At 38.0% G+C, this 27,549-nt stretch overlaps 6 protein-coding genes and 1 non-coding gene across 7 annotated transcripts; 2 read left to right on the forward strand and 5 right to left on the reverse strand.

The window, feature by feature from the left end:
- The first annotated feature begins 53 nt into the window (after positions 1 to 53).
- Positions 54 to 10,355, forward strand: LOC113764980 (probable ATP-dependent DNA helicase CHR12). The gene is made up of 12 exons (XM_027309030.1): positions 54 to 646; positions 1,434 to 1,590; positions 3,025 to 3,089; positions 4,235 to 4,423; positions 4,696 to 4,845; positions 5,727 to 6,125; positions 6,219 to 6,478; positions 6,592 to 6,810; positions 7,195 to 7,402; positions 7,501 to 7,654; positions 8,112 to 8,714; positions 9,327 to 10,355. Exons 1-12 carry the CDS (start codon positions 254 to 256, stop codon positions 9,974 to 9,976), a joined length of 3,447 nt encoding a protein of 1,148 aa, XP_027164831.1. The 5' UTR covers positions 54 to 253; the 3' UTR covers positions 9,977 to 10,355.
- A 293-nt stretch (positions 10,356 to 10,648) lies between these two features.
- LOC113764981 (RAN GTPase-activating protein 2) lies at positions 10,649 to 13,543 on the reverse strand. Its single transcript, XM_027309031.1, has 2 exons — positions 13,332 to 13,543; positions 10,649 to 12,600 (listed from the first exon to the last, which is right to left on the reverse strand). The coding sequence occupies exon 2, from the start codon at positions 12,588 to 12,590 to the stop codon at positions 10,965 to 10,967; it is 1,626 nt and encodes a 541-aa protein (XP_027164832.1). The 5' UTR covers positions 12,591 to 12,600; positions 13,332 to 13,543; the 3' UTR covers positions 10,649 to 10,964.
- Positions 13,544 to 14,513: 970 nt separating this feature from the next.
- TRNAN-GUU lies at positions 14,514 to 14,587 on the forward strand. The gene has a single exon. It is a non-coding gene; the product is annotated as a tRNA-Asn (tRNA).
- Positions 14,588 to 17,630: 3,043 nt separating this feature from the next.
- LOC113767114 (2-hydroxyisoflavanone dehydratase-like) lies at positions 17,631 to 18,677 on the reverse strand. The gene has a single exon (XM_027311291.1). It carries the CDS (start codon positions 18,675 to 18,677, stop codon positions 17,697 to 17,699), a length of 981 nt encoding a protein of 326 aa, XP_027167092.1. The 3' UTR covers positions 17,631 to 17,696.
- A 4,377-nt stretch (positions 18,678 to 23,054) lies between these two features.
- On the reverse strand, positions 23,055 to 24,123 carry LOC113767150 (2-hydroxyisoflavanone dehydratase-like). Its single transcript, XM_027311332.1, has one exon. It carries the CDS (start codon positions 24,121 to 24,123, stop codon positions 23,161 to 23,163), a length of 963 nt encoding a protein of 320 aa, XP_027167133.1. The 3' UTR covers positions 23,055 to 23,160.
- Positions 24,124 to 24,526: 403 nt separating this feature from the next.
- LOC113764524 (2-hydroxyisoflavanone dehydratase-like) lies at positions 24,527 to 25,577 on the reverse strand. The gene has a single exon (XM_027308446.1). The coding sequence runs from the start codon at positions 25,495 to 25,497 to the stop codon at positions 24,541 to 24,543; it is 957 nt and encodes a 318-aa protein (XP_027164247.1). The 5' UTR covers positions 25,498 to 25,577; the 3' UTR covers positions 24,527 to 24,540.
- An 87-nt stretch (positions 25,578 to 25,664) lies between these two features.
- Positions 25,665 to 26,976, reverse strand: LOC113764523 (2-hydroxyisoflavanone dehydratase-like). The gene has a single exon (XM_027308445.1). The coding sequence runs from the start codon at positions 26,837 to 26,839 to the stop codon at positions 25,883 to 25,885; it is 957 nt and encodes a 318-aa protein (XP_027164246.1). The 5' UTR covers positions 26,840 to 26,976; the 3' UTR covers positions 25,665 to 25,882.
- Positions 26,977 to 27,549: the final 573 nt, after the last annotated feature.

Consider the following 27,549-nt stretch of genomic DNA (forward strand, 5'->3'; position numbering starts at 1 on the left):
CATTTTTTCCTTCGTTATAGAGAGAGAAACAGGAGAAAAGAAAACTAGCGCCTCGCCTCTTCTATTAGTTTTTCAATTTTTTTTTAAGACTCAAATCAGCACTAACATATATACTTACAGCCGATTACACATATATAAACCCACCCCTGTTTTGCCTCTAATTTTTCAAATTCTCCAACGATTTAAACACCGAAAAAAATAAAGAGTTTAACGGTTCCCTTCTTCGCGCCAGAGGCTCCGAGCCGAGAGAGCCATGGCGGCTCAGGTCGAAACGACTTCTCAGCCAGGCGGAGGAGCAGGCGGCAGCGCCGGTAACCCTAGCGAAATTCATACTGACGTTAATTCCGGTGATAATGCTAGTGGAGAGGAGATAGAGAAAACTAGGACGTTAATTTGTGCCCTTAATTTTCTCTCCCGTAATCTTCCCCTTCCTCAAGATGTTTTTGATGCTGTTTCCTCTATTTACCATGACGGCACCACCGCTGATACTGCCGCCGATGAGGAGAATAACCATGTTGATGATGACAAGAACGAGGAGGAGGAGGCAACTGAGCGTGGAGCCGACAATCAAAACGACGATGCCAACGTCGTTGGTGGCGGCGGGGTTGGATCTAGTGCGGTTGCTGCCGAAAGAGCTGCGGCGAAAGTGAGTAATTTTCTAGTGTGATTCAGCGATTGAGGTTGCGTTTATCAGATTTTGATTTTGTTTTCCGAGAAAGTATCAATTTTTAGCTGTGTTGGCAGACCACAAATTTATTGTATTTAATGGAATTAAATTCTTGTGTTTGACGAGCTCTTATTGTCACCGTTTATTGCAAGTATTTCTTATCGCAAAATTTCGTGGATAATTTGTTAATGCCATCGGTAGATTATTAAGATTAGTTTATTCATATTTGTACGTGGTACAAATGAGTGCTATTCATCAAAAAAAAAAAAAATCAAGACAAAAGAAGGAACAAGAAGCTTGTTTTTATACTTGTTTCTTCAGCTGTAACTAGTTTAGTGTTATGAAACAGCTCACAGATTCTTCTGAGAGTAATTAGACTTATTTTTCTTTTGTCGTAGTGCATAACGGAGTTCATTTTTATGAACTGTTTAAATAGGATTTGGTTTCCTTGGGTGTATCATGTGGAGATTTTCCAATAAAAGTTCTTTAGGATTTGAGGGTTTTTTCTTTTCCACCTTGAGTTGAAAGGGGACAGTTTAGAGTTTTTCAAATCTTGTACTTAGGATGTATACACTTGGAGAGATAGCAATAATTTCTGCTTTGACATTCCTTTCTACTTTGGGCTTCAGGCGACCTTTCTAGTTTGTCAGTGATCATATACTTCTATTCTGGTAGTCAGTTTACCCCTTTGTACTTAAACCTTGCCACTTGTTTATCATTGCTTTCTTGTTGCGTTCAGTGATGAAAGTTAATGACTTGGTTGCAGGATAGAGCTGGAATGTCAAGTTATGGGGATTTAATGGCAGACTTTGAGGTGGCAGTGCTGAAGCAACGAGAGAATTGCATGTCGGGTTCTGGATTGGGTGAACTAAAAGAATCTCATTTCCAGAGCCATATTCACCGCCGTCTGACTGAACTTGAAGGTAATTAGATTTGTTTTGTGGGTATCTTGCATCAGTAATTTTATCAAGTGCATCAAGTTTTCCACTTAGTCATTTCTGGTATTTTGATTTATTGTACTTACTTGTTGATTCAATCTTCGTGACTATGAGGAAGCTGGATGTTGCTGGCTTTTTTTTTTTTTTGGGAGGGGGGGGGGGTTGTTATGCATGGTGTAATGTTGGGTGGGTAAGGAGAAAGGAAGGGGAAATGCTGGAAATGGGCCAGCAGTTTTTTGAGAGAAGGTGGCAAATTGGAAATGAGATAGAGGTGCTTTTAGAGGAAAAAATAGTTCATTTCCCCTCAAGTTCCATGCCAAGTAGACAAGTAATACTTTATTGGCCAACTGCACAGATAACTTGCAGCGCATCTAAATCAAATGTTACAAGAGATGGATGTCTGTAAAGTTTAGAGAGCATTTGTTTTATCTGTATTTATCAAAGTTAGATTATTATTTGTCCTACCCAGAGTGGCATGTATACTTCAGACCACAGGGGTTCTACTCAATTTTGTCATATACCGCAAGCAGCTTTGTGATCCCATTTTTCTACATATGCTTTATTTTGGAATTGAATAGGTTGATATTTTGAAATTATTTACAGTTAATCAATAATACTGTAGAAGAGGGGAATGATCAATAGTTAGGTTTAACAAGACCTACAAATGGGATTAGATTAGTGATTTAAACAGTAAAAGTTTTCTACTACTTTTTCTGGCATTCTGTTGGGGTATATTCATGTGCTTCTTGTTGGATTTCTTTGTGGGTTGGGGAGTTGTTAGTACATGTCTTTGACATATAGGGCTTTGTTATATATTTGTGGGTAGGTGGGTGTCCTCATATGCCAATGCAATTTTCAACCAACTCCATATTGTACATGGCCAAATTATGGGAAGGCGAATTGGCGAGGGCCAATTTCCATCTCTAGAAAATATGTGCTTGTTAGACATAAAAGGATCTCTCTCTCTCTCTCTCTGGCTGGTGTATGACTCGTGATGATTAGAATGTCAGATTTGGTTCCAAGAAGATGATTATTTTTGCACGTTTCTCGTTATTGGATAATGCTTGAGCAAAAGTCAAAGTTCCATGGTATCTAGCTTAATTTGGAACAATTTTTTTTCTTTAAAAAAACAAAAAGTAAAACAGGTTCTATCTTATTCCTTCTTCTCAACATTTTCCTTTTATTTGCAGTGGAATTTCATTGATTTAGCAGGCATGTTCATTGAGATGATACTAATAACATGGTACTGATTTAAGCATTCATTTGTTGTGAATGCACAATAATTAATTTAAATCTTTGCTTCAAGATTTGAATAGAAGGAGACTGAGTGATACTCGATCAGATCCTAATAAACTCTTTTGATGCCAGTCTTAGTAAACATCCATATAAAAGATTGTGTTTGCTTTTGTTTTGCACTAGAACTCCCCGCAAGCAGAGGTGAGGACCTGCAGACAAAGTGCTTGCTTGAACTCTATGGATTAAAGGTAGATTTTGGATATGAGCTGTTATATTTTGTTTAAATTTTCATGTTTAGTATGGAATAGATCGTGGCAGGAATAAATTATTAGTACAAGTTGGCCACCTTTATTTAAGTAATTGTACCCAATTGTGTTTGTGGGTTGAGGATATTTAACTTATTTTATGTTGATTGCTTTAGCTAACTTCTTAGTGCCAAACAAAGAATATTGCTATAACAAAGCACAAGGCAATTTTTCATGTAATGTCATAATATAATTTCCAAACTGCCCCAAATACTTTATATAGCACAATTTTAACCTTAATTAACAATGTCATTATATTGATTGCACATGAATTACATTATCTGTTACTATATATATGAATTGCAAACATATAAATCATAAATCTGACGATTTTTTATACTGATCCTATGATCCAATTCTGCAAACCAAAAACAATCCTAGGTAGGATCCAGATCTTGAAAACTTAGATCGTAATTGCTGATTGTTCTAAACTACTGTTTTACATGATGATATTTTCTCTATGTTGAAGGGTTAAATAGCAAATACTTCATCTATGTATGAAGCATAAGAGGATGCTTTAGTTTAATGTCATTTTTTATGATTTTCCAAAACTATCTCTGAGATTATGATATCATCTTTATGTTAAAGGGTAAAAATAAATTCTTTTAATGGTAATTGTTTTGATTAATTACATGCCCACTACCCTAATATCAAGCACACTTATGGAGTGCTCTAAGCACTAGTAGTTACTGACTTGAGACTATTCTAGAAGCATGCAAACAAATCCTTGATCATAGTAATTGGTCTGATAATTAAGGTGCTGATTTTAATGTATCATAAAGAATGAAAATGCTGCATCATTGGATATTAACTTCTAATGAAACTCTTGCCATCAACGTAAACTAGTTTAATGTAGCATCCAGAGAAACTGTTCAACCATTTACATTTACCTTTTCACTGTTAATAATAGTTGCACTACCTATTATTTCCTTGTATTTCTTAGCTAGCAGTTCCATCGGAACCTCATACATGACTTTGATGACTCTGCTGCACATCTTTGCTTCCATAGCAGCAGCAGCTGTTTCCTTGTTACATTAAATTATCTGTGGTACTTAGTTCGATTTGGGATATGTTGATTTTCTCTGCAGTTAGTGGAGTTACAGAACAAAGTAAGATCTGAAGTCAGTGCAGAGTACTGGCTGCGTCTGCATTGTACAAGCCCTGAAAATCAGTTGTTTGATTGGGGCATGATGCGGCTGCGCCGTCCTTTATATGGAATTGGTGATGCTTTTGCTGTTGACACTGAAGATCCCCTGAAAAAGAAACGTGATGCAGAGGTGCAGTTTTGTTTACAGTCTGCTTTTGTTTGAACTCTGTCTTGTGGTTGATCTCTGGATTTGTTTTGTTTCAATTCTCCACATGAACTGTTAAATGAAACTTTCGCCTGATTAAAAGTTGGTATGTGATTGCATATCTTGCAATCTGGATATTTGCAGATCAGACCTGGACTTATGGGTTACTTTTCCTTTGATTGCAATTAGAATTCTTAATTGAGGACATTCTAAAATTCATAATAAGCTGATAATATAGTTAGCTATTGTCACTGCAGAGGTTATCAAGATTGGAGGAGGAAGAAAGGAACCATGTAGAAACTAGAAAAAGAAAATTCTTTGCAGACTTGCTGAATGCTGTACGTGAACTCCAATTACAAGTTCAAGCTTCTCAAAAAAGGCGAAAACAACGCAATGATGGTGTCCAGGCATGAAACTCTTTTCTTTTTGCAGAATTATTCATTTATTTGCAAATTTATGCCATTCATAAGAAAAAAATTACAACTTGGATAAATTACTAATTACCTTGTGGCAGTGGAATGTTCATCAGGTTATGGGTGGTACATCTCTATTTGTTCAGTCCTGTATCTCTCATGGGCCTTGATTTAAGAATATTTGAAACTAGTAATTTAGGTGAGGGACACTCCATGATTGTGCTTAAAAAGAAGAAAGTGAGGTGAGACAGTGATATGTTGAACTGCTATGCAGGAATAAAATATCTTATCCACTTTTGTAAGAATAAATTTTTATGAGATTGTTGTTATGAGAGTGTAACTCAGTTCTCCCCTTGGGCTTTTTATATAGTAAGAATACTGTAAAGGCAAAGAGTGTGTGCCTGTGCCCCTCCGAAGCTTGGGATCGGATAGGCATATTGTTATTTGTCAAGATCATACACAGCACATGGGAGAAGAATTAAGTAGGGTTTCACTTGTCATTCATCAGTGAAGCATTTTGTTTATTCTCTTTTTCTGCATAACCTGCAATATTCTTGTTCATGGTGGACAAATACAATACACTTTATACTAAGGTGTTTGTCTGTAATACAAAAAACAGCAGTAGAAGACTCTAGTAATCTACCTAAAACGAAACTATAAGGTTTAGTCAAAGAATTTGTTAGAGCTGAAAAATGGTAGTTCTGTTTCCCAATAAATATATCTTGCTAATTATCATGGAAATCTCAAGTGTGGCAACTTTCATCCAATGGAACCACAGAAATCAACATAATCTTGTCACTGGCTAATCCAAATCACTAGAAAGCTATTGTAGATTATGTTGTTAGCATCTGACACATCTTTACTTTTTTATGCAGGCGTGGCATGCAAAGCAAAGGCAACGTGCTACACGGGCAGAGAAACTGAGATTTCAAGCTCTGAAGGCTGATGATCAGGAAGCTTATATGAAAATGGTTGAGGAGAGCAAGAATGAACGATTGACTATGCTTCTAGGGAAGACTAACGATCTCCTGGTTCGTTTGGGAGCTGCTGTTCAGCGTCAAAAAGATGCTGAACTTCAGGGCATTGAACCATTGGAAGGTTCAGATGCTGACTTACCTGAGTTGTCTGCTTCAAAGACTGAAACTCCAGGGCAATCACGCCCTTTGGAAGATGAGGACGTTCTAGATAATGAAACCAATAGCCCAAAAAAAGGAGGCGATTTACTTGAAGGCCAGAGGCAGTATAATTCAGTTGTGCATTCAATTGAAGAGAAGGTAATTTTTAATGGTTGTGGTTCTGTTCACCTTGGTCGGGTGTACACTAATGCCTATTTAAGTACATATCTAATTTGCAGTTATATTCTGCAGGTGACTGAGCAACCAGCCATGCTTCAGGGTGGAGAATTAAGACAATACCAGTTAGAAGGGCTTCAGTGGATGCTGTCCTTGTTCAATAATAATCTAAATGGAATTTTAGCAGATGAAATGGGGCTGGGGAAGACGATTCAAACAATTTCTTTGATTGTTTATCTCATGGAAAATAAAGGGGTAACTGGGCCTCACTTGATTGTTGCCCCAAAAGCTGTACTACCAAATTGGATCAATGAATTTGCAACCTGGGCTCCAAGGTATGTCAAGCTCACGCTTTTTGCCTGTTTCTCTGTATGCATGCTTTTTTAATTACAGGTACGAATCTTCATGCATGAAAACTGATGGAATTCAACTCCCACCCTGGCTGCAGTGTTGTTGCTGTTCTTTATGATGGGCGTGCAGATGAAAGGAAGGCAATCAAAGAAGAGTTTTTCATTGAGGGGAAGTTCAATGTGTTGATTACCCATTATGACCTTGTTATTAGGGACAAAAAGGTTCTAAACAAAATTCAGTGGAACTACTTGATTGTGGATGAAGGACATCGATTGAAAAATCATGACTGTGTTCTTTCACGAACCATTGTAACGGGGTATGTCAGCTAAAATTTCCAACAGTAATACTAATACTTTAGTGTACCTCTTTCTTATCAATCCTGAGTTTCAAATATGTGGCTGCTTCATGAGTTCCTATTCTCAATGTTTATAGTATATTGTTTTATATGCTCTCCAATTCTCATCTAGCTTTGGTTAGCAAAGCCATGAATATCTGTGTGTTTGTTTATGTTCTCTGAGTCCTTTGCACTTTAAAGAATCCAAGTTTTGATCTTTTCTTACATATATGTTCTTTTGTTAACCTGCTCTTCCGTTACTTGCTTTGGACCTCTGAAATTGCATTCTTTCTGCAAGAAAGTACATTGTAGCATGGAAGTCCATTTCAACTGATTGAAGTTCCTTTTTATGTTTTTTGGGTGCAGCTACAACATTAGGAGGAGACTCCTACTGACTGGTACCCCCATTCAGAATAGCTTGCAGGAATTATGGTCCCTGCTTAATTTTCTGCTTCCAAATATATTTAATTCAGTTGAGAATTTTGAGGAGTGGTTTAATGCCCCTTTTGCGGATAGAGGTAATGTCACCCTGACAGATGAAGAAGAACTTCTGGTCATTCGGCGCCTGCACCATGTATGTATTGGTTTCTACCTTTTCCTATACCTCTTGCCTACTTATGATGTTTATGTGTTAATAATTTTGTATTGTTCTTGCTTTGGACACATCCTCAGGTTATAAGGCCATTTATACTGAGGAGAAAGAAAGATGAAGTGGAGAAGTTCCTTCCTGGGAAGATACAGGTCATACTGAAGTGTGATATGTCAGCATGGCAAAGAGTATACTATCAGCAAGTCACTGACGTGGGAAGAGTTGGACTGGATAATGGTAAAAAATGATGCCTCGTAGGCCCTTCGTGTTTTCAATGTTGTTTGCTTTTATAAATCTTTATAATCATCACAGGTTGAACTTTCAAAGTTCTGTACCTTGATGTGTTTACCTGATTATTTTTCATCTTCATTGTGCCGAATTGGTGTTTTATTATTATGCTCAGTTAAACTAAGTAATGCACTTGCCATTTCCTGATTTAGCATGTTCTTTTTTTCGGGTCCATATTTAGTATGTTGTTTGACTTAACTATATGTTTGAGTTCACAAAATAATGATGGTTCTTGTTTCTTTCCCCTTTTTTTTTTCCTATTTTTTGTTCTCGTGCCATGGAAGGGAATAATATTACCCTTTTTTTTTTTCCGAGGCTGATCCCACGTTATCTGGAGTGCCCACTGGTGGCCTATGAATCCGTATTTCCTAGGCAAAGTAGCTAATTTACACTGATGATATTGCAGGAACTGGGAAATCTAAAAGTCTACAGAACCTTTCCATGCAACTCAGAAAATGTTGTAATCACCCATACCTATTTGTGGCTGAGTATAATATGTGGCGCAAAGAGGAGGTATTCAGAGCATCTGGCAAATTTGAGCTTCTTGACCGCTTATTACCCAAACTACACAAATCTGGGCACAGGGTTCTCCTCTTCTCACAAATGACTCGTCTCATGGACATTCTTGAAATATATCTCCAACTTCATGACTTTAAATATCTTAGACTTGATGGGTCAACAAAAACCGAGGAAAGAGGGTCTTTACTAAGGCAGTTTAATGCTCCAGATTCTCCTTATTTTATGTTTCTTCTCAGCACGCGTGCTGGAGGACTTGGTTTGAATTTGCAGACTGCAGATACGGTGATAATTTTTGACAGTGATTGGAATCCACAAATGGACCAACAGGCAGAGGATCGAGCTCATCGCATTGGGCAAAAGAAGGAGGTTAGGGTCTTTGTGTTGGTAAGTGTTGGATCAATTGAAGAAGTTATATTGGAGCGTGCTAAACAGAAGATGGGCATAGATGCCAAGGTTATCCAGGCTGGATTATTCAATACAACTTCTACCGGTTAGTCATTTTTACAAATTCCATGATCCATCTATTATCTTTGTTCCTCAAGTGGAAGTCAATGGCAGGAATTGTGTTCTTGAGCTTTCATTTGATGTCTTTTCCATTTTGTTTTCGAGATTTCTAATTCCTATGCTTTTGGAATTCCACTTTATGGTACCACAGAAAAGATCGTACCTGTAGTTATACATTACTCTGGTAACCTAGAAAAGGTAGTAGTTCGGATTTTTTTTTATTGTATTTTTTGGGGGGTTATATAAGCATGTCTTTATAAGAAATTTCATGCTTCACTTTCTGAACTTCTAATTTCTCGAATTTTCAGTTGCAGTAATTTTATTTGTCACTTTGACTTTTGTTAAGTTACCATGAGAAACAAAAATCAGATTTTTATGCTGCTAATGTGCAAGTCTTTGAGTAGGATTATCTATGTCTTGTGCTCTAGTGATTTCTGTTCAGCTCAAAGTATAGTTGTTTAGCATTGCTTTGTTCTAGGATTTATTGGGTCTCAGAAGCGTCAAGGTTCAGTAGCATCTGAGTTGTCTGCATTCACCATGCTCTCATTGTGGATTTTATGAGAGATGAAATTGACTCTCCTCATCATTGTCTTTGCAGCTCAAGATAGGCGGGAGATGTTGGAAGAGATAATGCGCAAAGGTACTAGTTCACTTGGAGCGGATGTACCTAGTGAGAGAGAAATTAACCGTCTTGCTGCTCGATCAGATGAAGAGTTCTGGCTTTTTGAGAAGATGGATGAGGATAGAAGAAGGAAGGAGAGTTACAGATCACGCCTTATGGAAGAGCATGAAGTACCAGATTGGGCTTATGCAGCTCCAGAAACTAAGGAGCGCAAGGGGAAAGGTTTTCAATATGAAGCTGCTAATATCACTGGAAAGCGTCGCAGAAAAGAGGTTGTTTATGCTGATACATATGGTGAATTAGAGTGGACAAAGGCTGTGGAGAATGGAGACTTGGCTAAGCATTCAGATAAAGGTAAGAAGAGGAGGTTGGACAATCCAACTTTGAATAATGACCTGCCAAATAATAGTGCTGGAGGTGAGAAAAGGTTACCAGTCTTGAAGAATGAAACTGTGGCTGTGGCAGCTGAAATAACAAGAACTTCCTCTGGGTCAACATCAATCCCTAAAAGATTGAAGTACGAGGATGCAAACTCTTCCAAAATTGATCATTCAGATCGAAAAGAGGGCAGCTTGGATGGCTTGACGTGGAAAGCACATCAGAAAAAGAGGTCAAGCTTGGTATAAAATTCAGTAAATTCACCGAGCTCAAGGGGGAATTGCAAAGAGAGAGGCGATCATAATGGTTTGCAAATAAAGCAATGCAGATCTAGATAGTCTAATCCGCATGTTTAATGAATATTCTTTCTGGTATCTATACCAATTTGTATGATACCTGCAGCTCTTAGCATGTAAACGTGGGTTTTGACCTCTTTGTTTGAGCTGCAGATATGGAAGTGGCCATTCTACGTAGCAGAGATGGCCAAAGAATATTACCTGCTTGGCCGGTCAATTGCTAAGTCTCCATGGTAGAATCCTATTTGTTCATAGGACTTCGGAGCTGCAACATGTTTATCATGTACAATGGGTAGACTATAAAGTGAAAGCAGTAGTCCTGGGTTTTTCACTCAAATCTTCTGAAAATGTCATTCGATTCTCTTCCCTTTTTTTTTTTTTTCCAAGTTGCTAATGTAACTGCTTCTCGTGACCTGGACTTGGAAATGTAATGGCTAAAGAGAGACAATTACTAACCTCAAAAGATTGTGTACAACAGCTAGCTTCTTCTGGATCCAACTTGATCCCAAAGTATCATAGAAGATGAGAATATATAGCTTCACTCGGTTGGGAGATTATACTTAAAAATAAAAAAGGTAAAAAAAAAAAATACATGGAATAGTTTAAGCACCCAAAAAGAAGGTGGAATGCAGAAGATCTAAAGTAGAATCGAAATAGTAAAAGGTTTGCAATAGTGCCCCAAGGCCCCCAACATTAGCTTACAAATTTTGGAAAAACAAACAAGGAGAGGCAAAAACTGACTATCAAACTTCCATCAAACATAAAATCTTGATGGAAGAATTTGCTAGCATAGCCGGAGTCAAAGCAACAGTTACCTCTGACGCATAACAACATACAAACTAGCAATTACCAAGAAATCCAGAAAAAGTTTTGACTAGTTTAACATTCAGGAGCAAGTTCGCCAAAATGACCCAATAAATTCTCTGTAATGATAGAACATCTATTTCTCTTCCTTGACATCAAGCTTCTCAAGTTTTGATTCTAATTCCTCTTCACTCCCTTCACTTCCATCCCCAGATTCCTGGTCATCATCATCCCCTCCATCAGGGTCATTCTCATCAAGAGGTGCCAGCTTGTCAGAGAATTTTTTGAAGATATCTTTTAACTCATCAATGCCTTCATCAGAGATGAAGTTCCCATCAACATTCAGCAACTTCAAGTCAGGCTTGTGCACAACGGACTGAGCTAACGTCCTTGCTCCAACCCTTCTCAATGAATTGGAGCTAACATCAACTTCCTTCAATTTGTCATGACTTTCCTCCAGAGCCTTGCTTATCTGAATGGCACCATCATCTTTCAGTTCATTCTCTGCCAAGTTCAGCTTGGTGAGGTGCTGCTTTGCAGCTACACAGGCAGCTAAAGCAGGAGCAGCTTCAGCTGTTATATCATTTCCAGCTATGTCCAACACTTCAAGTAGAGGGGCTGTGCTCTTAAGTGCATCAGCTATTGCAATTGCCCCCTTATCTTCCAAATTCAGGTAGCTCAGATAAACCTCAGTGAGATTTGCATGGAAAGAAAGTGCCTTACTAAGTGCAATGCCAGCTTCCAGACCAAACATGTTATCCCGCAAATCAAGTTTCCTGAGATAGGTACATGTGCCAAGTGCTTCAGACAAGGCAATTCCTCCATCAGAGCCTACCCTGGTAGAAGAGCATCGGAAATCCTCAAGTAATGGAGAACGCTTTACAACTTCAGAGATAGCTATAGCCCCTTCATCTCCAGTCATATTATTGTGGAAATGGAGAACTGTAAGTAGATCAGTTGATGGAACTAACTCACAAACAGCTCGTGCAGCTTCCTCAGAGATACCATCATTCATCAGATACAATGCCTCCAAACTAGTCTGTGACTTCAGGAGCTCCCCAAATGCCCTAACTCCCTTTTCACCCAAGGCATTGTGTGAAAGATTCAAAGACTTCAAAACAGAACCTTCCAGTGCAGCCGAAAATATTTTCATGACTTCAAGAGCCTCTTCCTCAGGTCTTCCTGCAACAAAATCGGACAAGTCAACTTCCTTCAATTGTCCCTTGAGTGATGACAATATAGGAGCTGCAACAAGGGCTGCGTCAGTGCCAAAACTTCTGTTACTAAAACATATTTTATTGTAACAGTTCCCTGGTTCTTTGAGCGGCCTCAGAAGTTCCTCAGCTTCTTCTGCTTTTATAAATGCCCTCTGTCCTTTAGAAATATCGAAAAAAGTTTCATCTGGAGAAAAGACATCTTTAGGTTTCAGAACCTCTTTGTCCTCTGTACTGGGTCCCTTTTTAAGAATGTCCAGAATGAGCTGGCTACATTCCTTAGCATAAAGCTGCACTGCAGAACTTCCATCACCATCGGGCTCCTTTTCGTAATGTTGATTGGCCAAAGCAAAAGCTGTCTCTTCAATTTGTTGGGCATTTTTGGTAGCCTCCTCCCTGCTTAGACTGCCATACTTGCGGGTGAAAATGGTTGGATCGGAAAGATTATTTGTCATCCTCTCCACAAGCATTTGTCGTGTGTTCTGACTAGGGGGCCAGAGTTTGATTGAAAATGGTCGGCGTTGTGGATGTGAAGTCACAGAATCCATTGAGACACAGCTGAATAAAATGTTGCATGTTAGCTTATATTCAATGATTATTCAAAAAAACCTGAAACTGCTTCCAAACTAACTTATAAACTAAATGGGCATCCTTAGTCTCCATCCCCATTTCCACCTCAGATTACTCGTACGACTATGGCGAAAAAAGTTAATAACAATCAATTTAAGGAGAGCTATCCCTCAAAAGAACATTTTGCCACTACTATTAGATCACGCCTAGTTAATTTTACAAAGAATTATCATCTTGGAACAAATGAGCTTTACATTTTCCTTAAAAAAATAGCAAGATTATCTAAATAAAATGTTCAAATCTTTTTTTCTCAAATAAGCACACCAGAAAGTAGTTAATTTACAAGCATAACGCATTCCTAGAAACTGAAATAATTTCCTCATGTGAAAATACTATAATATGATCATTTCAGAATCTACATCAGTTAAGCCAATCGCAAAAGATAAACAAGTAAACAAACATATCCGTATAATTTCCTTCTTTTCTTTGGTAACATTTGTCTTATACAGTACTAAGGCCGAAAATGGCCAAATATGCACCAAACGCAACAGATCGAAGAGAAAAAAGGAACCTTCTACGAAACAGGGAAAGAAAAACTAAAGGAAACAAAATTGTAACCTTTTTCTCCATTCTGAAAAGATAATGTATGAAGCAGGGAACAACGATATAAAAACCCTAAAACCCTAGATATGAGAGGCAATTTTGAAGAAAGAAGATACCTTTTTTTGACCCTTTTCTTGATTCTTTCAGGTAGGGGAATACCCTTTTCTCACTGTGTGACTCTGTGAAAAAATGCCTTCTCGGTAGGATTACAAGGTAGAGAGAGGGCTGGGTTGGATTGGAGGGAAAAAGGAAGGACTCAGAAAATCTGAACTGCACCAGAGAGAGAGAGAGTGTGTAGCATTAGTGTGACTAGTGAGTGGTGAGAAACTAGGGACGGTGGGCTCAATTCCCAAGGACCAAAAAGATGAATGCGATTAAAAAAAATTTTCTCTTTTTTGGATTTTTTTAATCTTCTGTTTTGGTTTGGGCCTCGGAGGATGTAGCTTTGAACTTTTATTCGGAAAATTGAGGGCGATACCTTGGACCTTGTCTTAACATTAATGCAAATTTTAATGCTGACCCATGTTACCGTGGATTGTCTCACAATAAAAAATAGTGGCCCCGCTTGAGACCCATTGACAGGGACGGTACGGTCCAGTCCAGTGATCACAACTAGATATGTCATCATTGTACGCAACATATAACATATTACTGTTTTAACTCTGCGTTCTTATTTATTTTTTGAAAATTCTTTTCTGGGGCTCCCTCACTTCTATTTTGCCCACTGCTCTTGTGGAGAGAAAAAAAATGCTTAGGGATATTCAACCCCAAAAAAAAAATTTGATTGTATTTGATAGGAGGATTTTCTTGTTCTTTTGTACAAATTTTATATCATAGACAATCAATTCTAGAGGGAAAAAAATTTTTAAAATAATATTTTATCACGTTTTTTGTGATGAAATGTATGTCAGATAAAAATGTAATTGAAAAAATAAAAAAATGATGTAAAAATATGTTTATGATACAAGCTAATAATTTTTTACAAATAAGCCTCAATCCAAACAAAATTATTGTGTCAATGCCCAGTCAAAATCATCTGATTTAGTTCTTAGGTAGAAGGTAAAATATTCTCCATGCAGGATTCGAATATGTAAAAAAAAAAAAAAAAAAGTAAAGGTCAGCTTTGAAATTAAGAAGAGAAGTAATGTACAATGAATCAAGATTTTAATGCTTAATAGTTGACTCAAAAAGGCAAAAAGAAAATTGCTAGTGTCTTGCCTTAATAAGGAGTATTTTTATTAACATAAATCGTTTATTCTCAACCAATTGGATCACTAAGACATAAACCGACACAACAAGCTGGAGTAGCTCAGTTGGTTAGAGCGTGTGGCTGTTAACCACAAGGTCGAAGGTTCAAACCCTTCCTCTAGCGTTTCTCCCCATATCATTTTTTTCCCTATTTAGGATAAGATGGGGTTGATTAATCAGGCAGAGCATTCTTGTTTTAACTTTTCAATGAATATAAATGAACATGGAATTGATTAATCAGGCAGCTATTTTTGAAAGACTCTTTTTTTTTCCTTCTTTCAATGAAGATGGGGATTATTGATTAATCAGGCAACTGTTTTTGAAAGACAAGAAATGATTTAGCCCATATTACTAAGTCGGATCAAAGGAAAATTGTAGTCGGTTGCATGATTTAGTCAAACAATTTGGTTTTTGTGGTCCTGAAGAAATTGCTTTGCCCAACTACTTTGCCCAACCATGCAATCAAAATAGAATTCTAACAAATAAAGCTGATCTTGTTCATGTTTTCTGATATATTGCGCTCTGTAATTTCGTAGCACATACGTTATTAGTTCCAATTGTACAGGAAAGAATACAATTTATCCTAGAACCAAAAACTCTTGTTGGACTTGCCAATCGGCAATACTCAGGCAGATAAGAGTTGCCTTCCTCCACAATCACAGAGACCTTCTTGATGTCACAACCCAATTGGAGCTTAATTTGTCATGTAAACAAAAATGACTTAGAATGGACATAAATAGTTCTTTATAATGCACTTCTAGTTACGAAGGAAGAATGAAAAAAGAAGAAGAAGAAGAATTACTGGGATACGATGACATTTTCCACAGTGAACTGTTAGAAACCAATTGGAGCCCCCACGCATCATGTCACCAGATTGAGATTACTTGTACTCCACCGAATTTGTTAAGGTCGTGTCGGATGAGATGTTGTTGTCCACGGTTTGAAGCGGAATGCCTGGGTCATTGGATTCAGTCGTTTGCAATTTTGGATGAAACAGGAAAAACAAATGGGCAAAATTCAAAGCCAATTAGGGAAGCTGCTAGACCTATGAAGGGTTCAACTTCTACAGTATGTGACATTGCTACGTATATATGTCACACAAAATTTAATTCAAGAAGAAGAGTTAAAATGCATGGGTAACTTTTGATGGTTGGAGTCAGGATTAATCCATGCAGGAAAGGAAACGGATCGATGGCACCTTTCCAAGCAGCCAAAGAAATGCCACGCACGAGTGTTTGTGCAATTCTGCTGAGAAATCCCAAATAAAAAGGGAAGAACAAGAAGAAGTCGGAGTTGACCGTCTATAATTTGCCAGATTTCTTGATCTTTCAGCCCATAAGGTGAAAGATATGGGTCCATTGGGGGCTTCCGCCGACTGTCTCCGCGTTGAAGAAATAACATTTTGGGTGTTTTGAGATTTTTGTTATGTAAATGTACCTCATTCATTTTAAAATTTATTATATACTTCTCTCTCGAACCTGTAATAAATGATGCCATTGGTAATATGATTAATGCTGGAAAATACTGGCTGACACTGTTCGAAGCAGTTCATGAATTTTAAGTGTTGTTGAGATCAAGAAAGCGAATCAGAGTTGACATGTCAAAATGTAAGAAGAAAACTAGACATGTTACGTATTATGACTTTAAAAGTTAGAGACTTGTTTTAGTCACTAGATTTTCACTTTAATTATATCGCTATTCTATTTTTTTATTCTTATACTTTATGTATTTTTACTTATGAAGATGCTTTTACGAGTTTTTAAAATTTCAAAGGAAACAGATTGACTTGGTATACGTTTGTTTATCTAGGTATTAGTTCTGCCTCTAATCCATTGTTCTTTGATCCCTCGTTTGGTTATTTAACAATATAGGACTCTGGCTCGAGTGAAGATCTTGGAAAGATATTCACTAGTATTTGGTGTTTGTGGATTCTTAGAGCTTTGTTAATCCGGTTTGGCCTGCAAGATATTTGAAAACATCACAAACATACAGGTACAAGAAAACAAATGGGTATTAATTAATGTACAATCATCAGTGTCGCCTTCAGAATTGGGAGTTGGGAAACAGATTGAGGTAGCTATACCTATTTCTTAGGAACATGCTGAGGAATTTCCGCTGATTTTGTTTTTCCTTTTCTTGTTATTTTCGTGGGTCAGCTCTTGTGCTCATCGTTTTCATTTTTTGTCTAATGATTGAAGATTGGAATCGTTAAACAAAGAAAATTTGTGCTTGTTTTGATTTGTGTGGTTTGCAGTCAAAGGAGGGTTGTTTGATTTGGTTGAAATTTGGAGAATGGCCAAGTAGCAGGTGCCAACAATCTCGTTACCAAATCCACTGCTGCAAACCAAAACAGACTGAGTAAAACAAATCTCCTCAAGGGAAATCAATGGTTTCATCTTAAGAATTGGGTGTAATCCAGTAAACTGGCTGTTTATATATATTTTGTGTTTGATTGTCAGGGTTCGCGTACATTTCTTTCTCGAATATCCGTAGGATTGAATAATTCAAAGACATTCAGGAATCTACACAATAATTATGAAATGACCATCACAAACCTAACTTGGAAAAATTGCACCTCAAAACAACCATTAATTGTGATGCCCCGTCCAATTGCAAGAATTGCTTTCATGCACTTCAAATTCTTTTCCCTCTTAGAGAAGAAAACAACTACTTCAACTCCGAATTTGACTACTCACACAGTAATTGCGGAGGTAGTCCCAACTCCGAATTTGACAGCACTTTTCATGTTTCAAATTTTTTTTTTTGGTCAGAGTTTTCGTTTTATTGCGCAGACATTCATTAAAGCGTTTACAGTGGGCATTGGAGCCACAAGATCTCAGTTCAATTTTCTTGGCACTAATGTACCCAACTCAAGAATTGACAGCATAATTCGTGGATTTACTTGGTTGAAATGATCTTTTCAAATAATAAGATTCAGAATTTGGTTCAACCAAGCGCCTGCGATTATGAGCTTATTACTTCAGAATATTAATTGGTGGACGAGAGTTATGCATCAGAGCAGTTAATCTAGTTCAACTAGAAATGTGTCCAGAGCACACTCAAGATCAAGTTTCATACTAATTATAACGAACCTTCAATAATATAAACTGGTACAACATATAATAATTGGCAACAATGAATAGACTAGATATGCAAAACAACACAAATTAAAGAATACAGCCCAACAAATTGAAGAACGTACACCAACTTCTACAGTCTATTACTGCTATATCCTAATTCAATGGAGTGCTGAGGAAGGAAGCCAAGCGTTTGAACATGATTTTGGCATTTCCACTTTCAATATCAAAAATCTGGAAACAATGATCTTCTCCTTCAACATCAAAGAGCTCCACCTTTCCTTTCCATCCGCTTTTCTTGATTGCATTGAAGTACCTGACTCCTCTTTCCCTCAGCTCATCTTTCTCAGCGACGCAAACAAGCAATCTTGAACATTGCAGGCTTGATAAACTGGGTGCGTCATTAGAAAATGGATTGATCAATGGGTTATCAAAACCTCCTGGTGCATTTGGATACGCGAATTCCCAAGCCTTGTAGAGTAAATTCTTGTCAACATCATCATCAGAACTTGGCTCTAAACTTATTGGCTTTGAACTCAGAAAGTAAGGATGAGAAAGCAAAACTCCGTGGATACTCATGCCACCTTGAAGGCTCTCACGGCTGGCTCTTAAGCTCAAATTATGTGCTATGTTTGCTCCTGAACTGTCGCCGCCGACAAAGACTCGATTGAAATCTGCATGGTTGAGAAGCCATGGCTCTTTTTTGTAGTTTTGATCATTGCTGGAGTGTGATGCAATCCACTGAAGAGCAGCCCATGAATCTTCATAAGCTGTGGGAATTGGGTTTTCAGGGGCTAGTCTATATTCAACTGATACAACGAGGACTTTGGCTTGAGACGCCAAGGTGTTGATGTAACGCTGGCTGAGGAAAGAGAAGGCAGACTCAATACAAAAGGCTCCACCGTGGAAATAGGCTAAAATGGGAAGCTTTTGGGTGGTGGTGGGGGGCTTTGGGAGGTAAATTCTGGCTGAGATGTCTGGAGAAATGGTTATATCCTTTGAGGAAACTCCAGTGGCAGGATCTTCTAATGCTGGTGGAACATATGGTGAATCAAGAAACCTCTCAACTGAACCATCTTTGTAGACCCTGAGGAAGGGAAGAAATTCAGATGACACTTCTTTCTTGCTAGACACCATTTCAATATTTTCAACAAAGAGTAGGCACAGTTTGGCTTGTAATATCGGTTGTACGAGTTAATACTTTTGTTGCATTTATCACGAATAGCATGGCCGTTTATATAGCCTCAACAATGAACCAAAATGGCGCTTTTTCTAAATTTAAAAGCATTTTCTAGCAAAGAAAGACAGCAGCTCCAGACTGGCTTGACTAAATAGACTTGGGCTAGAATGTCAATTTTGAGCTCTGGGCCAAGAAAAGGAAAGGAAATCCTAAATAATGGACAAAATATGTTTGATGTTGTCCTCACGCCATTGTTAGACATATTTAAATCCAAGTTGCTTATTAATTTGCAAGGGAGGAATACTTGTGAGTTGAATCTAAAGTCTACGGTTGCTATTCTTTGATAGATGACAATTATCTATTTTCATGATCATTAACGAGATTGCAGTAATTAATCTGCTGCCACATTATTTCAATTGAAGACTTTTACTTGATTGTTTTTCTGACCACGGTTTTTCAAGTGCGTAGAAAATGAAAGGACTATAACTCGCTTGTCATGCACTCGATCGAGTGTAGATTTGGATTTGATGAAGTTTCAGTTAAGAGAAATGACTACAGGTAAGTTGAATTGAATTATTGGCCGGTTTCATATGGTACTTCTCCGTTGCATAGACACTACTATTTTGATTTTACATGTATATATAGTTTGAAAAATTGTGGTAACCTAATATTGACGTTGCCCTCACGCCATCCTTACGTATATTTGAGAAGACGAAATAATTGAATTTTTTTTTTCAACTAGTAGAGAAAATACTTATAAGTTGAGCCTGAATTCTATGATTCTTATTGTTTGAAAAGTTGACACTCCAAATTTCATGTGAATTAACAAGACTGCAGTCTGCCACCACATTATTTAAATTCAAGAGTTTCACTCGATTGTTTATCTGAAAGAAAAAAAAAAAAAAGACACCCTGGTCATGTATTCCACTGTAAACCCAAGTCTCTTGCTGACTGAGTCAAAAATTAACCTTTGGATGTGATTGGATGTATATATATATAGAGACATACAGGGACATAAGCAAAATTGAGTAGATTTTGATATTCGGATGGCCCAACTCAAGAAAATGACTTTCAAGAATTTGAATTGAATTTTAACCAATTTCAATATGTATTCTGAAACAAACCCTCGTGAATTTGGATTCTTTATGCACGCAGATAAATGCATGTTTAAGCCAATAAGTTGAGTTTATACAGATGTATTAGGTTTTTGACATATACAGATGTATGTATATATATAATAAATTCTGTAATGTATTCAGTTAATCCAAAAAAGCATTTATATTGATCGTAAAATAAAGCATTTGCCTTCACATGAAAAGTTGTGAAAATTAGAATGGTCCTGTCAGTCCGGTGCCACCAAATACGAATAGGTGAGCCTTAGAAAATTATCTAAGCACGTCAATCAAATAAGATATCATTTTATTACTTGTCTTCGCGGTAAGAACGAGAAACTTCGCGCAGCCACAAAACAGTCACTAGTAGACTGTGGTTTCGAACAGAATAATGTGAATGAATCCCCTAAGGGACTTTCAAGAATGGCTTGGGACGACTATGGTGGAAACGACGTGATGCTCTGGGTACTAACAAAATTCGTTGACCAATTTGATTAGGTAACCATTACAGCTCACTTAGCACGGCAATCAGCCAGTTTGAGACGGTCGCTTTTGTCTTCATGGTAAGAACCACACGACTTTCACGAGTGGCAGCCAACTGCCCCGCCCAATTTTTTACTCTCCTTTTCCACACCGTCTTTTCAAACGGAATGTCTCCTTTTTTTTTTTTGGTTGCCCGCCCGGTATCCTAAGCTTTTGCCTCGACTAATCCGGATCCGACTCGTATCGCGCACCTGACTATGATGGGAGAGTCTCCCAACAAGGGTGTCTGTATACACTAGGACTCGAACACAAGACCTGCTTAAGCGAATCCGAGCTGCTTACCACTCGGACCAACCCCTGTTGGTACGGAATGTCTCCTAATAAGGGTAAAAGCCACACACAAAAACAAAAAAAAATATATATATTTTTATACACTTTTACTATATAATTTTTTTTTTACTAGTAAATTTAGATCACGTTATATAATATGAAATCAAATTTCAAATTACACGTACGTGACATATCTTCATAAATGTTAATATAAAAATTAATTACACTGTCAGTGCAAAAAATAAATAAATTCAAAAAGAACTTCTTGCTCTTTTTTTTTTTTTTTTTGGGAAATTTTAAGGGTACCAAGAATGAGTGGTCCGGAGCAGGCAATGTTGGGTTACATGGGCCTCAACTGACACAAGGTATTGAGCCTAAAATTTTAGTGGGCTAAACTCGATTCACAAAGACTGATCCCAACTCTGGAGGGGCCCGATCTTGAAGCATATCTTGCGTGCTTAAAAAGAACGAGGGCTCCGGTTCCACAATACACATAGAATTGCAGTTTTAATATTTAAAGTTGAAAAGAAAAAATTTTTTGTTCTTGCGGTCATGCAGGACTCGATTTTCAGACGATTCACTCTAAATTGGATATACCATTAAATACCGAGCTCTAAAAAAAGATCCAAAATAATTTTGATGATTAGATGTTAGACTACAAAATTGGATATTATTTAATTTTTTGCGTATCAAAATGATCTCACAATTGCGAATTTATGGTACTCATATTAACCCAAAAAAAAAATCTTAATAGGTGTGTATACTTTGAGTTTTTTTTTTTTTTTTTGAACTAACGATAACATATTTATATATTGAACTTGAAAACACAAGATATCAGTTACAAAAGAGGACAGTTGTCCTATTATTCTCCTTCATGTATACTTTCTTTAAGCCACGAGAGAAAACTATATCAATTGAGGGTGACTCCTCCTTGCATCCCCTTTGGATTCTTTCAATGACAGCTTTGCAATCAGACTCCACCTCAATTCTTTGCCACCTTGCATTTTTTGGCCATAGCCAATCCCTGCCGGATTTGCATTTGCTCCTTCTAATTCAGCTTCACGCTTGCTGTTTTTTCTTATACCTCTAACTTCAATGAGGCTTCCATGTTTGTCTCTTGCTATCAATCCCAAACCTGCTCCAGCCAATGTTGCAGATACAGCCGCATCAGTGTTGATCATCACTTTTCCTTCATCTGGTGGTTGTACACCTGGTGACTTATTCCTGTCCTGTGCTTTTCATCATTGTCTAGTTGTTCTTCTTGAAACTCCAGCCACTCTTTTCTTTGCATGATCTAAGATTGACTTATGATTGCTTCATTTTTCCTCGAACTGCCATGCATTTCTGCCCTTCCATCTTATTTTAGTTGGGACTCCACCCTTTGTTCTACATCTTCCCTCGCTCCCTCCCACCCCCAACCCAAACTTATGAAAAGGTTCTTGAATGAGTGGGGTTTGTTTGGATATCATCTTATTTGTTTAAAAAAAAAAAAAAAGGACCAATCTCAAGGCAAACATCCAAGGGAAGAAACCATGAATTCTTTTGGAGAATGCCATGCAACGAGGTCTGATGAAGAAGGGTTTGGAGGGGTACATGGAGAAAATCATGAACTTTCCAAAAATGATGAAGAGAAGATTGTTCAAGCAAAAGTCCCTGAATGTGATACTAACCAAGGAAGTAAAGTGAAAGAGAAGGAAAAAGGTCGCCACCAGAAGGAGGCTACACGCTGAAAAAGAATCATTTCATGACTCTGTTGAAGTGTTGGTCAATTATCTGTTCTTTTATGCGTACTGACTACCACGTTCAACCACATCTGGCTAAGAATACTAGCATGTAGGATTTGATTCCGAAGCTTTTCTAAGATGACCTCAAGGATTCATTTGAAAAGCTTTGAATGCACCTTTTATTGATGTTCATTTTCCATTTCAACTTAGAAATGAGACCATTTTTGGCAATAAAGGGCTGGGTGGTGTTTATCTTTCATCTCTTTCATTTTAACTAGTATAGTTGCAGATTGGAACTCCAAATTGTCTACAGATATTTGACTTGTATTCTGATCTCAGTGTGAAAACAATCAAATTATACAGACATCAGGTCCAATATCAAACATAAGAGCGATGATAGGGAAAAGATGGCGGCATATTGAGATTGGGAAGCCAGTATCCAGTGCAATATGATAGTAGTAAGTGAGCTAATGATCCACAGACTAGACTTTGATTACAGTAGTGAGATTTATCACTAGTTTGCAATATAATAGACAAAAGGAACGCAACAAAGATCCAAAGATTTGAGATGTTAAATAAGGATCAAATCTGAACAGAAACCTGGGACAAATAGACGAGTAAAGAAACATAGTTCCAATGGGCATCTGTTTAGGCACAAAATGCTTTTGCTTAGCATTCTTCCCAGCAAACTAGAAGCTCAAAAAACCAAGTGCAAATTCAAGAATTGGCCCAAGAATCATTACGCAGTTCGAATTATAACAGGAAAAAAATAAAGAGTGAGAGCAAAATATTCAATACATGAGAAAAGAAGCCAGAACCTGCATCTGAATTTTTGCCTCCTTATCCTCTGGATTGAAAATATGAAAGGAATGGTCCTTTCCTTCCACTTCCAACAGTTCTATTTCACCTTTCCATCCACTTTCCTTCACAGCATCTACATAAAGAATTCCGCCATTTCTAAGAATGTCTTTCTCAGCCACATTGACCAACAACCTTGAACATCCTAGTCTAGCCAAACTAGGTGCACCATCAGCCAAAGGGTTTATCATTGGATTATCAATTCCTCTTTGAGCAGATGGATAAGCAAACATCCATATCTCAGTTGCCAAAGTCTCCACCCTGGGATTGCCACAACCCTTAGACGCTAAATTTGAGCTCCAAAAATATGGCTGAGTAAGAAATGCACCCAGGATCTTGACATCCCCATATAAGCTTTCAGCACCAGCTCTCAAAACAACATTGTGCACTATATTTGCACCAGCACTATCCCCTCCTACATAGAGTTTATTGAAGTTTCCATGGCTAACTAGCCATGGTTCTCTTTCCATGCTCGAATTGTCAATGTGAGAAGCCACCCATTGAAGGGCAGCCCAACAGTCTTCATATGCTGCAGGCAAAGGGTGTTCTGGGGCAAGTCTATATTCGACTGAAACAGCTACTACTTTGGCTTGGGAGACTAGGAGGTTTATATGACGTTGATGGTCAAAGGAGAAGGCCGATTCAATGCAAAAGCCTCCGCCATGGATGTACACTAAAATTGGGAGCCTTTGGTTGGGATCAGTGATCTTTGGGAGGTATAGCCTAGCTGAGACTTCTGGTGAGATTGTGATGTCTTTGGAGGAAACACCTGTGATGGGATCTTCTGGTGATGGTGGAACATATTGTGAGCCAAAAAGTCTCTCTACTTTGCCATCTTTATAGACTCTGATTACTGGAAAGAGATCTGTGACAATATGACTAGAATTGGAAACCATGAGATTACAGTGTTATCTTATTCTTCAGGGGAATCAGGGGAAAGGGTGTCAACAATGGTACTTATTTCCATTAGTCCATATCAGTTACTACTGTATATTACTAATTAGTAGGAAGGAGATAGAGAATTGGACAAAGAGGTTCACATCAACGGTCCCAACTCCTAAGTTGAGGAACCGGCTCTTGTTTGATTCAATTAGCATCTTCTTTCTCCCTGTAATTGCCGAATCTTGGAAAACCGTTCTTAGCAGTATTATATGCTGATAAATTTGTCTCATAGATCAATGAATCTCGGAATTAAATAAACATCGAATGCAAGAGTTAAATTCTAGAAACGGCACATGAATAAAAAAAAAAAAAAAGCAATGATCCTCTCAGTTATTATTAATAAAAAAGGAACGAACAAAAGCAAAACAACATCAGTTATTATTAATAAAAAAGGCTAAACGCTTTACAAGGCTCTTGGCTTTCTCAGACTCGAGGTGGAAGATGTGAAAGCAGTGATCCTCTCCTTCAATCTCAACCAGCTCCACTTGACCTTTCCAACCACTTTTCGTCAAAGTCTGAACATAAAGACCTGTTCTTTCTCTCAACTCATCCTTCTCAGAAGTGCACACAAATAACCTCGAACACCCTAGTTGGGATAAGCTAGGTGCATCATCAGCTAAGGGATTTATCATTGGATTGTCAAGTCCACCTGGAGGTGCTGGATAAACAAGCTTCCAAACTCTATACAGCATAGTTTCTTCAACATTTTCTGCCTTAATTTCTGGATCCCAGAAGAAAGGGTGAGACAGAAATCCACCCAAGATTTTCACATCCCCATCTAAGCTCTCAACCCCAGCTCTCATGGCTATGTTATGAACTATGTTGGCACCAGAACTGTCACCCCCTATATAAACTTCATCAAAGTTTCCATGGCTCAGCAGCCAATGTTCCTTATCCGTGTCGGAGTTGACAACAACATGGGAAGAGATCCACTGAAGGGCAGCCCAGCAATCTTCATAAGCTGCTGGTAGAGGGCATTCTGGAGCTAGTCTATACTCAACAGAAACAGCCAGTGCATTGGCCTCAGAGACTAGTAGGTTGAGATAACGATGATGGAGAATGGAAAAGGCTGATTCAGTACAGAAGCCTCCACAGTGGAAGTAGACTAAAATGGGGAACTTCTTGCTCGAGTCTTGGACATTTGGAAGGTAGAGTCTAGCTGAAAAGTCTGCTGAAATGGTGATGTCTTTCGATGATACACTAGTGGATGGATCTTTTGGTGATGGTGGAACGTATGGTGAACCAAAGAATCTCTCCACTCTGCCATCTTCGTATACCTTAAGGAGTGGAGAAAGATCAGTTGCAACCTCTTTTGAATCCGAAGCCATGGAAAGAACTGGAAATTGTCTCTCTTGTTTTACCAGTGCTTAGTTTAGATGGTGAAATAGAACTTAACATCATTGTTTTTTATAAAACTTCATTTATATTTACTTGGTGATACAGAAGTCGTCAGAAAGCGCGAAGAGATAATGTATTTTAATGTGGACAAGATATATAAGAAATTCTTTTCTGATGTGATTTTCCACTTCTGGTTGACCAATGTTTAGGCACGGATAATTGGTGGATACACGATCCATGCCCTTCTTTGACTTGTGCATGATTGTCAACAATAATTTAGCAGAAGCCAAAACTAGGAGAACAAGTCAAAAGAAAAAGAGGTACGCAAATCAGGAAAAACAGACACAGATATGTAATGTAAAGCATAAACCAAACTTAATCCCTGATGAAGGAAGCCAAACGGGTAATCAGACTCTTTGATTTCTCAGTCTCAGGGTTGAAGACCTCAAAACAATGATCTTCTCCATCAACATCGACAAGCTCCAGTTCTCCTTTCCAACCATTTTTCTTCAATGCCTCGACGTAAAGAAGATTGATTTCTCTGAACTGATCCTTCTGAGAAGTACAAACAAACAACCTGGAACAAGCGAGCCCGGATAATTTGGGTGCACCATCAGCTAATGGATTGATCATTGGATTATCAATCCCACCTGGCGCCAAGGGATAAGCAAACATAAAGACCTTGTAAGGCATGCTTTCTTCATTATTTTCTTTCTTGGTTGTTGAATCCCAAAAGTAAGGATGAGACAAAAATCCACCCAAGATTTTCACATCACCAACCAAGCTCTCAACTCCAGCTCGAATAGCCATGTTATGCGCTATATTTCCACCAGCACTGTTACCCCCCACATAAATCTTGTTAAAATCGCCATGTTTGACCAACCAAGGCTCTTTCTCAATGCAGGAGCCCTCAACAACATGTGAGGCCACCCATTGAAGGGCAGCCCAGCCATCTTCTAACGCTGCTGGTAAAGGGTGCTCAGGGGCCAGCCTATACTCCACAGAAACAGCAACAGCTCTGGCTTCAGATACTAATACGTTGACAAAACGATGGTGGAGAGAAGAGAAGGCTGATTCGACAACGAAGCGTCCACCATGGAAGAAGACTAAGATGGGGAGCTTGTGGTTGGGGTCAGAGATCTTAGGAAGGTACATTCTAGCTGAAATGCTTGGTGAAATAGTGATGTCTTTGGAAGAAACACCGGTGGTTGGATCATCTAGCGACGGTGGTACAAATGGCGAGCCAGAGAGTCTCTCCACCGTCCCATCTTTGTAGACTTTGATGGCCGGAGAAAGATCGACCATGACCTCTTTGGAATCTGAGTTAGCCATGGAGATTTGAAATTATCTTCTTCCTTTGTAGGTGTGTGAAAGTGTGGGCTTCACTTGGTGCATTGAAATGAGAACAAGTTGAATTAATAATTTAATACTCCATATATATAGGTGCACAGAAATGGAGAGGAAGAGAAATCGGTAAAGGCATTGAATATAGCTTAAAGATAAGAAACCGTCCGTTCCGTCCATTCTGGAATTGTAGCAACGCTTCTTTTTTTTTTTTGTGGTGCTGAAACATCAGAGTACAAGAAGGATAAGAAACTAATAATCAGATGATGGTTAATTTTACCATTGCAAAAGAGGTAATTGTGGACTGATAGATGTCCATAGGATGTTAGTTGCCTCGGACAATTATTGATGGATGGCTGCTGTTCCTTTGTTTTTTCTTCTACGGTGGTCCAACTTAGCGGCTTTTCTTGCCAGAGCTGTAAATTTTCTCGGACGATTATCTTCAATTGTCCGTATATGCATCTTCAATTGCTAGCTGTCTCAAATCCGTATATGCATCATAAAGAGAAACTTAAAAATCTTCTCTCTCTCTATTTTTTTGCTTATTAGCACTCCTGATGGACTGAATCACAAAATTTATCTTTTGGCTAAGTTCTATACACATATATATATATATATATAATAAATATTTTTTATACTGACAGTATATACACAGTCAGCGTTGGATAAATGACAATTATATAAAATTTGAATTTAAA

The sequence above is a fragment of the Coffea eugenioides genome, chromosome 3 (genome assembly GCF_003713205.1).
Source record: "Coffea eugenioides isolate CCC68of chromosome 3, Ceug_1.0, whole genome shotgun sequence".
Taxonomy (NCBI): Eukaryota; Viridiplantae; Streptophyta; class Magnoliopsida; order Gentianales; family Rubiaceae; genus Coffea; species Coffea eugenioides.

Bases quoted from the DNA above. Each gene is read 5' to 3' on its own strand.
- LOC113764980 (XM_027309030.1), top strand. From the start codon at position 254: ATGGCGGCTCAGGTCGAAACGACTTCTCAGCCAGGCGGAGGAGCAGGC. The intron at 3,090-4,234 runs GTAGATTTTGGA...TTTTCTCTGCAG, and splicing joins TTGAACTCTATGGATTAAAG to TTAGTGGAGTTACAGAACAA. The intron at 4,424-4,695 runs GTGCAGTTTTGT...TTGTCACTGCAG, and splicing joins AAAAGAAACGTGATGCAGAG to AGGTTATCAAGATTGGAGGA.
- LOC113764523 (XM_027308445.1), bottom strand. From the start codon at position 26,839: ATGGCTAACTCAGATTCCAAAGAGGTCATGGTCGATCTTTCTCCGGCC.
- LOC113764524 (XM_027308446.1), bottom strand. From the start codon at position 25,497: ATGGCTTCGGATTCAAAAGAGGTTGCAACTGATCTTTCTCCACTCCTT.
- LOC113767114 (XM_027311291.1), bottom strand. From the start codon at position 18,677: ATGGTGTCTAGCAAGAAAGAAGTGTCATCTGAATTTCTTCCCTTCCTC.
- LOC113764981 (XM_027309031.1), bottom strand. From the start codon at position 12,590: ATGGATTCTGTGACTTCACATCCACAACGCCGACCATTTTCAATCAAA.
- LOC113767150 (XM_027311332.1), bottom strand. From the start codon at position 24,123: ATGGTTTCCAATTCTAGTCATATTGTCACAGATCTCTTTCCAGTAATC.